The 12,409-nt window shown below is 50.2% G+C and overlaps 1 protein-coding gene across 1 annotated transcript in view; it reads left to right on the forward strand.

Moving 5' to 3' along the window:
* LOC144732336 (sodium-dependent noradrenaline transporter-like) overlaps positions 1–9,034 on the forward strand; it is a 47,684-nt gene extending 38,650 nt beyond the window's left edge. Inside the window, exons 13-15 of the mRNA XM_078613815.1 lie at positions 2,216–2,383; positions 6,747–6,818; positions 8,970–9,034. Coding sequence (XP_078469941.1) covers positions 2,216–2,383; positions 6,747–6,818; positions 8,970–8,993 — 264 coding nt within the window. The 3' untranslated portion in view covers positions 8,994–9,034. The remainder of the gene's footprint in view (positions 1–2,215; positions 2,384–6,746; positions 6,819–8,969) is intronic.
* The last annotated feature ends 3,375 nt before the right edge of the window (positions 9,035–12,409 follow it).

A 12,409-nucleotide genomic window follows, 5' to 3' on the forward strand; every position in this document is an offset into this window, starting at 1 on the left:
TGACTCCTAGCTACAGCTGGCCGTGATTAATCTGGGTTCTGGCCAATCATCAAAATAATCATGATCATCATCATCGTCGTCATCATCATCGTCGTTGTCATCGTCATTGTCTTTGATCAGTTGGTGGTGATATCTGCCAGAGGATGACTTGGAAGCGTTCCCAAGCGAAATTCATTTCTGCTCACAATGAAAAGTGAACGGGATATATATATATAAACATAAATATGAAACAGATGCGAATTACATCATTTGCAGGCAATGGATGTTGCTGGCTAAAATAATACCCATAAATATTGTGCTTTAATACAACCGCCACCCTATAATTCTCAAAATTATTATTAGTATTTCAACGGACCCATGGCTTACAGTAAACATGTGTTTGATTTGATTATGTTAATATAAAAATTAAATATAATCAGACACCGGTGCAATATAGACTCACACAGAGACCCATAGACTCACACAGAGACCCATAGACACACACAGAGACCCATAGACTCACACAGAGACCCATAGACACACACAGAGACCCATAGACTCACACAGAGACCCATAGACTCACACAGAAACCTATAGACACACAGAGACCCATAGACTCACACAGAGACCTATATACCCACACAGAGACCCATATACTCACACAGAGACCCATAGACTCACACAGAGACCCATAGACTCACACAGAGACCCATATACTCACACAAAGACCCATATACTCACACAAAAACCTATAGACTCACATTGAGTGACCACCTACAATCACTCCCCCAAACCCTAATTAACTAGCCAACCAGCTACGGGCACTACACAAGTCACGTGACTGACTCGAGGCTTGCGCTGGTGTAGAGAGAGCAATACACTCCTCAAGACGTTGTCAATCCACTGCAAGATGAGGACCTCCCATGCTCTGCAGGCTGCGTTGGTTATTTGAGGCCATACTTCACCACACCTCTTGTTGGTTCTTTCGGTAAAGTCACGTAGAAGGGAAATAAAAATATAATAAAAATAAAACATAATAAAATAATTCTCCCGACGTTTCGGCCACAACGCAAGCAGCCGTCCTCAGGTGAAGAACAGGTCTGTCGAGAAGACAGAGTCTGAATGACAACCCCAGGCCTGGAGCGTCTTTTTTTTTTAAGCTGGGTTGGAGGGGGGGAGAGCGCCAACCCAGCTTACAAAAAGACACTCCAAGCCTGGGGTTGTCATTCAGACTCTGTCTTCTCGACAGCCCTGTTCTCCACCTGAGGACAGCTGCTTGCGTTGTGGCCGAAACGTCGTGAGAATTATTTTATTATATATTTTTATTTTATTTTATTATTTCCATTCTACGTGACTTTACCGAAAGAACCAAGAAGATGAATCCCTGCAGTCACGAAAGCTTTAAATCCAAATTCACCACACCTGTCAGTCGTGTGGGTTGGTGAAGGTGGGAATGTAGGAAACGAGTACAACAGTGTCGTTGCCTGTGCTTGATGACCCACTGCTACCTTCCCAGAGCACCCATCCGATCTCGCCGCCAACATCCGGAGAGATTGGGCGAGATCGGGCGAAATTGGGTGAGATCCAGCGAGAATTTGGTGAGATTGGGCGAGATCGGATGAGATCTGGCTAGATCCTGGCGAGATCCTGGTGAGAATCCGGTGAGAATCCAGTGAGATTTGGTGCATATCTGTGTGATTTAGGCCGAGGCAATGTGGATTTATAGGGCACATGACCGCAGCTGCGTGACAAAAGCACCGCTCGTTGTCTGTTGCGGTCCGAGACTTGCTCATCTCCAGATCTCTGAGCCCCAGCCTCTTCCTAGATTTGAAGCTTTCGTGACTGCAAGGATTCATATTCTTAGGTTTTTTCGGTAAAGTCACGTAGGTAAAACATTTAAATTAATAAAATAAAATAAAATAAAAATCACGACGTTTCGGAGGCAACACAAGCTTCCGTCTTCAGGTGGAACCGTCACAGCACGATTGCTGTTTCAAGTTTGCTGTATCAAAAAAAGCTCTTTACTTGATACAGCAATCGTGCTGTGACGGTTCCACCTGAAGACGGAAGCTTGTGTCCCCAGCCTCTTGTCCGTGCGTACATTCGCGTGCCGTGCCTGCCTCAATAGTTGCTCGCTAACCGCGCTCGCTGAAAGCACTTACACCACCAGTCCGTTAACGGCATACACGGGGGGTGGGTGGCGGGAATCGTTGTCTCTGTGTGCGCGTGCGCGTAGTTCGTGGTGGTGGCGAGCATCGTGAATGCGAAGCCGCTCTCCTACGACGAGTACCAGTTCCCCGACTGGGCCAACACGGTCGGCTGGGGCATCGCCATCTCCTCCATGATGCTCGTGCCGGTCTACGCCATCTACAAGGTCATCTCCATCCCCGGCACCTTCCGCGAGGTGGGTCCCGAACCGCGGTCGCACGACCCATGACGCAGTAGGCCGAACCCCCCGGCTCGCGAAGCCGGCGATCGAACCCTAGGGTCCCCCGGCGGCGTTCCATGCCAGCCGCATGCCGCGTCAAATTCTGGGCTTCCGCAGGCCGCAGTTGGACGCGGCGTCGACATGGCGTCGCTGACTAATTTCTGGGCTTTGGCAAAAAAGCTTTTCTTGGGGGGGCGGGGGGGGAGGCCGAATTCGTTTCCACACCAAGAATATTCCTGGACGAGTGAACAAAAATTGCGTCGACAAACACGGCGTGCGAGAAAGAAAATAAAAAGCAAAGCAAGCAACGTCGTAGACGGCAGGAACGTTTGAAACCCACGTGGCGATTGAACGCTGCACTTCGGCTTGGGGCCGGGTCTTCACCGCGTCACCGGCCTGACCCTGCCCCAACCGCAGCGACTTTTGGCTCGTCAAAGGAGCATGAACCATCATCACGTGACCTCCGCTCATCCTGGCAGCAGCAGTGGCTTTCGACTGGGCCATCGAAACAAAGGCGGTGGTCACCGCATGGCGCGGCGCTTCCAGATGCGCTTCTGCGGTCCGTCTGGAACGCTCTTCGTTCCGATATTAGAAACTGCTGGAGCTATGAATTTTTACATTTAAAATAATTTATTTTAGAACGGCTTTTTGTGTTTCGTGTGTTGTCCTTCCCCCGCAAGTCCGATTAGTACGGTTTGCTATGTGCGTTGCGAGAGAGGTTGAACATTGATGCACACATGCAGCCTCGCAGGGTCAGCATTGAAGCGACACATTAAGCCAAAATCGACTTAAAACGTAAAATGGAACATTAAAAAAATTTATATATTTTATTTTGGAACAGCAACACCTAACCCAAGCTGATAGTTAAACCTCGTGAAAATTATTTAAAATGGTCGCGATTGCTTCGTTGTCGCACCAGTGAAGTTAAAACCCTGCGTTACGTAAAAAAAAAACGTGGATTGTGCAGAACTTGGAGTTCTGGAAGTATTCAATCTCTCAGAAGAAAAAATTATTCTGTTTACTGTTACGCAACAAAACAAACCTTTGCTCTCAGTGTGGTTTCCGCCTCTGCGGGCCGTTGCTCAACACGACGGGTCTCGTGGCTCTCCGTGGAGGGATCTCAGAGGTAGCTCTGTGGTATCCCCTTCTGCGGGACGTTGTACAACACGAAGGGTCTCGTAGCTCTGCGAGCGTTCCCGAACGGATTTTTCGTCACGTGCGAAGCCGAGAGCACAGTCCTGGGGGACAAACTACAAAGAAATGAGATGCAAAAAATATATATAAATATAGAACGAAGCAACTGGCCGCAACTCTTCACCACAGCGGTTATTGCCCCAATGTGTGAAAGCTACGCGTTTGGAACGCTTTTCACAGTTTCAATTGTGTTTCAGAGGCGCAAGGAAACCTCAGAGGAGAGGGGAAGGCAGCCAGAAGCAGCACGACTAACAATTGCCCAAGCTCTGTGGCCCTACGTTTGTATGTTTGGCGAACTCCGTGAACGAGTTGCTTAAACATGTGGGAGTATCCAGACAAATCCCACGCGTGCCAGGGGAGGGGTGCAATGCTCGATCCCCGTACAGGTGGAAACGTCTCCAAGTTGCAGGGTGGGGTCCCGTTTCACTGCTGAATCTCGGAACACGCAAGCGGCTCGGCATTAATTTTATTGAGAGGCATAGCGCCGATGTTCTTAAAGACATCGTTCTCACCGCAGAGAACTGTAGCGACACGACCGTCGCACTCTACAATCGCTGGCGTCAAACTTTCCCACACACCCTGCAGCATGGCCTTGTGGGAGCCTCGGTACCAAAGAAGGTACTTCATTTCAGCTTTTCTTCCGATTCCCTTACGATGACGTACATGCACGCACGTCATCGGAACGGGTTCATCCCACTTGCTGTACCGCCATTTCCTGGCAAGCCTTGAGACGGCACCATTCGCAACACCGGTGCGGCGATCCACCAACCGTCGCCACCGCTGTCGGGCTACAGGCAGCCACACGTGGAACGGTAGCCGCCACTCACTCGGCCACACCAGCTTTGTCCTGGCTGGCTTAGCGAGTGGTGGTACAATATTAGCCACATCAGGTTTGTCCTGGCGTGGCTTAGCGAGTGGTGGTACAATATTAGCCACATCAGGTTTGTCCTGGCGTGGCTTAGCGAGTGGTGGTACAATATTAGCCACACCAGGTTTGTTCTGGCTTGGCTGAGCGAGTGGTGGTACAATCTTAGCCACACCAGGTTTGTCATGGCGTGGCTTAGCGACTGGTGGTACAATATTAGCCACATCAGGTTTGTTCTGGCTTGGCTTAGCGAGTGGTGGTACAATATTAGCCACATCAGGTTTGTTCTGGCTTGGCTTAGCGAGTGGTGGTACAATATTAGCCACATCAGGTTTGTTCCTGGCTTGGCTTAGCGAGTGGTGGTACAATATTAGCCACACCAGGTTTGTCATGGCTTGGCTTAGCGAGTGGTGGTACAATATTAGCCACACCAGGTTTGTTGGCTTGGCTTAGCGAGTGGTGGTACAATATTAGCCACACCAGGTTTGTTCTGGCTTGGCTTAGCGAGTGGTGGTACAATATTAGCCACACCAGGTTTGTTGGCTTGGCTTAGCGAATGGTGGTACAATATTAGCCGCATCAGGTTTGCCCTGGCTTGGCTTAGCCAGTGGTGGTTCAATATTAGCCACACCAGGTTTGTTCCTGGCTCGGCTTAGCGAGTGGTGGTACAATATTAGCCACATCAGGTTTGCCCTGGCTTGGCATAGCGAGTGGTGGTTCAATATTAGCCACACCAGGTTTGTTCCTGGCTCGGCTTAGCGAGTGGTGGTACAATATTAGCCACATCAGGTTTGCCCTGGCTTGGCTTAGCGAGTGGTGGTACAATATTAGCCACACCAGGTTTGTCTTGGCGTGGCTGAGTGAGTGGTGGTACAATATTAGCCACACCAGGTTTGTTGGCTTAGCTTAGCGAGTGGTGGTACAATATTAGCCACACCAGGTTTGTTCCTGGCTTGGCTTAGCGAGTGGTGGTACAATATTAGCCACACCAGGTTTGTTCCTGGCTTGGCTTAGCGAGTGGTGGTACAATATTAGCCACACCAGGTTTGCCCTGGCTCGGCTGAGCGAGCGAGTGAGCGAAACGTGGCTGGCCCTAAGTGGGAGAAGCTGCGTTGCTGTTTTGGTTGACAGTGCCGGGCCCACATGCGGTGAAAATTTCAGCACAAAAACCAAAAACGCGAGCCCCCTTTGTGTCCCAGCGGGTTGTCGGAGGGGAGGCAGTGTTTCCCGCCGTGAAATCGTGGCCGACACTCCACATGCAACAAACACCCCCCCCCCCCAGCCCCTCTATCGTGTTTTTTTTCGTCACGCAAGGCAAGATAAGTCAAGAGGTTCGTGTGTGCGCAGCTGCAAGCGTTTTACGCCCCAGCCCCACGCTTCTCAGTGGGCCTCCATCTGGATTGCGGACACGCAGGCCACAGCGGCCGTGACGGCTCATGCCCTGAGGTCGCCGGTTCGACTCCCGGTCTCCCTGCGTTGGCGGTTGACGCTACGGTGCCCAATCACACGCCAGCAGGTCACGCGCATGCAGTTGGGTTAAGTGTGGGGAGCGGTACCGGGTTCCATTCCCGCTCACGGCCAATGCCAGCGACGATTATATCTGAACCGGCCCTGGGCATCCCCTAGGTCGACTCAGCCTCAAATGAGTACCTGGTGCGAAGGGTAAACATCGCCACCGGGGAGACAAAGTTGGCCGGGCATGGTGCTGGCCACCCACCCCCTCGTGTGCCGTGCCAGCCTTAATAGGTACTCGTGAACAGCACTTGCTCCCAGCAATCTGTTAAGGATGAATGGAGGGTCTGTGTCTTTGTAAGTGTTGGTACGAGCAAGACATTTGTCTGGCCAGCGAGGGAGTTTCATCCAAAATACCTTTCAGGGGGTGCGCTCTCCGGCTCCCTCTTGCTGGCGCACTTTCGCCGGCAGTGGCTCGAGCGAGCAGTTGCAGGGCTGCACCTTTATCTTTTGAAAAAAAAGAGTCAACGTCATTTCCGGCTCAAAGGAGCGTTGAGGCATTGGTGCCCCTCTCCCGTTAACAGCCCAGAGCCAGTGGTGGAAATTCCACATTCCTATGGCGGGACGGGGCGCGGCGGGGGAGGGGTGAGGGGGAGAAAGCCCATCCATTGAACAACTGCAGTTGGCTTGCCCACAAGGTGGTACTCGCTTTATCGACTCCATCAAAGCGCCTCGAGTTCTGTGGATTATTGTGACATTCTCGCAAAGTCACCAAGCCGTGCTGTGTTGGTGACCGTTTCTCTTTTTCTTCTTCTTTCTCTCCTTCAGAAAATTGCTTACGCCATCACCCCGGAGAAGGAGTACCCGCTGGTTAAACAGGGGCAGATTCGCCAATTCAAGGTACGTTGTGGGGACAACTGTACACGCGCACACACAAAGACAATGATCCACCGTCTGTCGGGAATAGACTTTTGGGGATAGTGCTGTTAGCGAGCACCTATGAAGTCCACGGTGGTGAGATGTTAACTGGCTCGCCTGGTATGTAGGAGGTCGTGGATTTGATCCCGACCCTGACGACTGTGTATTTGGAGTTTGCGTGTTCTCCCTTCAAGTATAGAGTCAATATCCCGCGTTTAGAGAATTTTGCTGCTATACATTTCCAAATGACGATAAGCCATTTCGCTTCTGAAAACAAGATACCCAGCCCAGTGGGGCCTTACCTCATATGAAGGCCAGAACAGTACACGAGGGGGTGGGTGGCCAGCACGACACCCGACCGTCTTTGTTTCCCCAGCTCCCAGCAATAACCCACATGGTTTTAGGATGATGCAGCGGAATGTTATTCGGTATGCCCATGCCATTGGGTGCTACAATGGCGAAGTGGTTAGCACCCTGCACTGTATTAACCCGGCGACCTGAGTTCGACTCCCAGTCGTGGCTAAGTGGCGAGTGATATTTGAATTTGTGTTGGGCACCCACGCACCACCATGTCCACCTACCCCTACTGACTAGAGTGGTGAAGTATGGTCAAACAATCCACATGACCGATATGGCAGGAGATTTCATGGAAAAGCTGTAAATTAATTCCATCATCATCATCATCAGCCATGGTCGATCCACTGCTGGATGAGAGCGTCTCCAAGCCATCACCGCCACCACCACCTCTCACGATCCGGTGACTTAACAAACCACCTGGCACCGCCGCACGAACTGATTTCGTCGCTAATTTAATCAAATAATTATCGTTAATTACAAAATGAAACATCTGGCCAAGCTGATGACGAGTCTCCGTTTGCCCCCGCATGTGATAAACAAGCTCCCCCCCCCCCGATCTCCCTCCTCTACCCCGCCCCCCCCCCCCCCCCGGGAGTTTGAGCTGTGCCCCCCCCCCCCCCACACTGTGTCCCGCACATGCAACACGCGGTCGCAACGTGGGTTTCCGCCGCCGAGAGGAGTTGGATCGCACATCAAGGGATGAATGTCGTCACGTGCCGCCTAAGAAGTCGAACTGCTCGGAGCTGTTCCTCATCTCTCGTTACCAGGGAGATGTGCACATTTATTTAGGATGTTTTTTTTTTTACTCCGGGGACTTTTTTTGTCAATACGGATGGCATGGTGGGGGCGGGGGGGGGGGTGATTGGGACGTGCTGCCCCTTACCGTGTGGACCGGAGGTCACTCGAAGGGATCTCAGAGGTAGCTCTTTGATATCCGCTTCCACGGGCGGTTCTCTAACACGGAGTCACACCGCTCTGTGAGGGATATGAATGGATAATTTGTTTTCATCTCGTCACGTGACGGCAGTAACACGATCGAGATAAAATTGGGTGAAAGGATAAAACTATAACTCAACCATTTTTTTTTATTTACCAGGTAAGGCACACTGAGATATGTAGCTATTTTTTAGGAGCGACCTGGCCGCAAATGATCACTCGACGAATGGCTTAACACATGGAAATGTATAGCAGCAGGCAAATACTCTCAATGCGCGTTTCTAAATGTGGAGGGGAGAACCGGAAGACTCAGAGAACCCGGGGAAAACTCCACGCGACCACGGGGACACGCAAACTCCACATGTAGAGCAGGCGTCAGGGTCGGGATTGAACCCACGGTATCCTCTAGACCAGGCAAGGTAGTTAGCACCTCGCCACCGGGGCACCCAATAGGCCAATTGAGGCTGTGATGACAACAGCGAAGTCAACATGAGTTCAGGGTTCACGTGTTCTCTCTCTCCAAAGTGTACGCACGGAGCGTCGTAGCCGATTGAAACGCGCTCGTTCTCTCAGCCGATTGAAGCTCCCTCGTTCTCTCAGCCGAGTGAAGCTACTTCGTTCTCTCAGCCGAGTGAAGCTCCCTCGTTCACTCAGCCGAGTGAAGCTCCCTCGTTCTCTCAGCCGAGTGAAGCTCCCTCGTTCTCTCAGCCGAGTGAAGCTCCCTCGTTCTCTCAGCCGAGTGAAGCTCCCTCGTTTTCTCAGCCGCGAGTTCCTCGGCTTGCACGTCCGTGCGTCGCTCGCGGTCACTAAACATCACCTCTCTCTTTTTCTCACTTTCAGATGCAGCACTGGCTGTCGATATAGCGGCCTCGCATCAGGTAACGGGCGGTGCGAGTTGGTGGGGGTCACGGCGGGCGGGCGGGGGGGGGCGGGGGGGAGTGGGGGGGGCTGGCGGCTGGATGGGTGGCGCATCCGTCAGCGCGCGCGGCGACTCGGGAGGACGAAAGTGAGATGGCGGTGGAGCGGTCGATGGTGCTGTGAAGTTTAAACTCCACGTGTACTGCTGCTCTTCATCACAACTTGTGCCGCTCATGCCACTGTGGGGGGGTAGGGGGGTAGGAAATATTGAAACAAAAATTTACTTGGCTGATGGTTTGCATAGTGGGACCCGTATTCGGCTGATAAAAGAAGCTGTTTGGAGTTTGTCAAGGGCTTTAGGAAGCTTTGGTTTAAATGTTTATCTTTGTTTTTCCTTTTTAAACTGCTGACCTCCTTTGAAAAGCGCTGCTTGCGAACGCGTGAGTCTCAAACCGTGAACTTACCTTGGGCAAAAGCGACGAGGTCAGGCACTTGCAGACTCTGGGGGGAAAAACTGTTTATTGTTAAATTGGGAAATTATCATGGGGTTGTTTGTTGTTGTTGTTGTGCCCGCAGATGTAACGATTACAATTTGGCACGTTGCACGCTTGTGATAAATTGTTTAGGGCAATCTAAGGTAGCTGGTTTGCTCAGAGATCAGAGCGCTGAGTCCGCACCGAACCCCAGTGACTCAGCCAGGTTCTCAGTTATGGTGAGGTTGATAGTCTCACCCCAATCATAATTAATTCACATAGAGACCCATATACTCTCAGAGACCGATAGACTCACCTAGAGACTCATAGACTCACGTGGAGACCCGTAGACTCACAAGGAGACCCATAGACTCACATAAAGACCCATAGATTCACATAGAGACCCATATACTCTCAGAGACCCATAGACTCACACGGAGACCCATAGACTCACTTAGAGAACCGTAGACTCACATATAGACCCATAGACTTACATAGAGACCCATAGACTCAAAGGGATACCCATAGATTCACATAAAGACCCATGGACTCACATAGAGACCCGTAGACTCACATTGAGACCCATAGACTTACATGAAGACCCAAAGATTCGCATGGAGACCAATACATTTGCAAAGACACGGTTGTGATTAAACCGGGTACTCAAGCGAGTTAATGGTCCCGTTATCAATGACTGCACAACAACAACAATTTTCCATCACACGACATTTGGTTGTGCGCTTCATTTTGGCAAAAAATTCCAGCCGTGAGAACTAAAACGTTGATTTTGACCGCCGTGCCACAAACATCACTCTCATGTGCAGAGCGGGCGGGAGAGGCGCTGCCCTCTGCTGCTGTGTGGGTGTACCAGAGATCATCTGAAGGGTTCTAAGAGCTAGCTCTGTGGTGTCCGCTTCTGCAGGCCATTGTCCAAAATGGAAGGGTCTCGTGCCGTGATTCCAATAAGCAGAGTTTGCATTAGGTTGGGGGAGGATAATAAATGTATTAAAATGCTAATATGTATTGTAATTCGCTAAGGATACATATCAGGATTCAGATTATAATGAATGTGTGGAGGTACGCTGCATACACACAATAAAAGGTACTCGCAAATAGTATTAACAATAGGTATAGACACAAATATTCAGTGTGGAGCGAGAGCCAGTGGTGGAAATTCCACATGCCTTTGACGAAGGCGAATTAATCTATGGGACAACCACTGGATGGCTTTTTTTTTCGAACAGGGGGAAAGGAAGTGCCAAGTCGAACCCTGAGCAGGATTGTGAACTTGTACGTTTCTAATTAAGAGTCACACTTCATAACCCACTGCACCAACCAGGAACATGCAGCGATGGTGGCTCGAGGTTGAGTAGGCTACAAAGTACTCTTGGGTTTTTTCGGTAAAGTCACGTAGGTAAAAAATAAAAGATAAAAATAATAGAAATAATAATAGAAATAAAATAATGTGATTTATTATTATATTTATGTTATTCTTTCTAAAAAATACAAAATAATAGAAATAATAATAGAAATAAAATAACGTGAATAATGTGATTTATTATTAAATAAAAATAATATAAATAATAATAGAAATAAAATAATGTGATTTATAATTTTATTTATATTATTATTTATATTATTTTTATTTTTTTACCTACGTGACTTTACTGAAAAAACCTTAGAGTATGAATCCTTGCAGTCACGAAAGCTTCAAATCTAGAATTAGGCCACAAAGTCTGTCTCGGGTATTTTTCCCAATCTCAGGCGACGACGCGTGCGGGTCAATTCATGGACGAGCTCTCAGTGGCTACATTGTCCATTGTCTGTCTCACGTAGAGACCCACGGGGTCACATGGAGACCCCACGGGGTCACATGGAGACCCCACGGGGTCACATGGAGACCCCACGGGGTCACATGGTGACCCCACGAGGTCACATGGAGACCCCACGGGGTCGCATGGAGACCCCACGGGGTCGCATGGAGACCCCACGGGGTCGCATGGTGACCCCACGGGGTCGCATGGAGACCCCACGAGGTCGCATGGAGACCCCACGGGGTCACATGGAGACCCCACGGGTCACATGGAGACCCCACGGGGTCACATGGAGACCCCACGGGGTCACATGGAGACCCCACGGGTCACATGGAGACCCCACGGGGTCACATGGAGACCCCACGGGGTCACATGGAGACCCCACGGGGTCACATGGTGACCCCACGAGGTCACATGGAGACCCCACGGGGTCGCATGGAGACCCCACGGGGTCGCATGGAGACCCCACGGGGTCGCATGGAGACCCCACGGGGTCGCATGGAGACCCCACGGGGTCGCATGGAGACCCGAAGACATACACAGAATCCATAATGGAGGGGTGGTTAGATCGTATGAATATAATTGTGTCATTAAACCCGCCACCACCCGACACAGCCAATGATTAAGCTTTGTCACGTAAACTAAACGCGCCATTTCGTTACTAGTACAGCACACCGGTGTGTTGGAGAGTAAACCCACAACATTTACAATTCGAGTACTGTGACGTTTCACCTGTAATTATAACCACACAGAGCCCCATAGACATACAGACATCCATAGAATCAGACAGAGACCCTTAAACTCACACAGGGACCCATATACTGACATAGAGACCCATAGACTCACACAGGAGTCAATATAGAAAGATAGAGACCCATAGACTCACACAGGGACCCATATACTGACATAGAGACCCATAGACTCACACAGGGACCAATGTAGTTACACAGAGACCCATAGACTCACGTAGAATGCACTGGCAGTGGCTTCGTCATCAGATGGTCACACACATCCCATGCTGCTTTCAGTGGACTTCCAGCATTGGTGCATTAATCCTGGGACTTAATTGTAATGGTTTCTGCCTTCCTGATTCCATAAATTAGCACAATTCGGGATCACGGTTACATTTTAAAGC

This window comes from Lampetra planeri, chromosome 42 (genome assembly GCF_965212315.1).
Source record: "Lampetra planeri chromosome 42, kcLamPlan1.2.h2, whole genome shotgun sequence".
Lineage (NCBI taxonomy): Eukaryota > Metazoa > Chordata > Hyperoartia > Petromyzontiformes > Petromyzontidae > Lampetra > Lampetra planeri.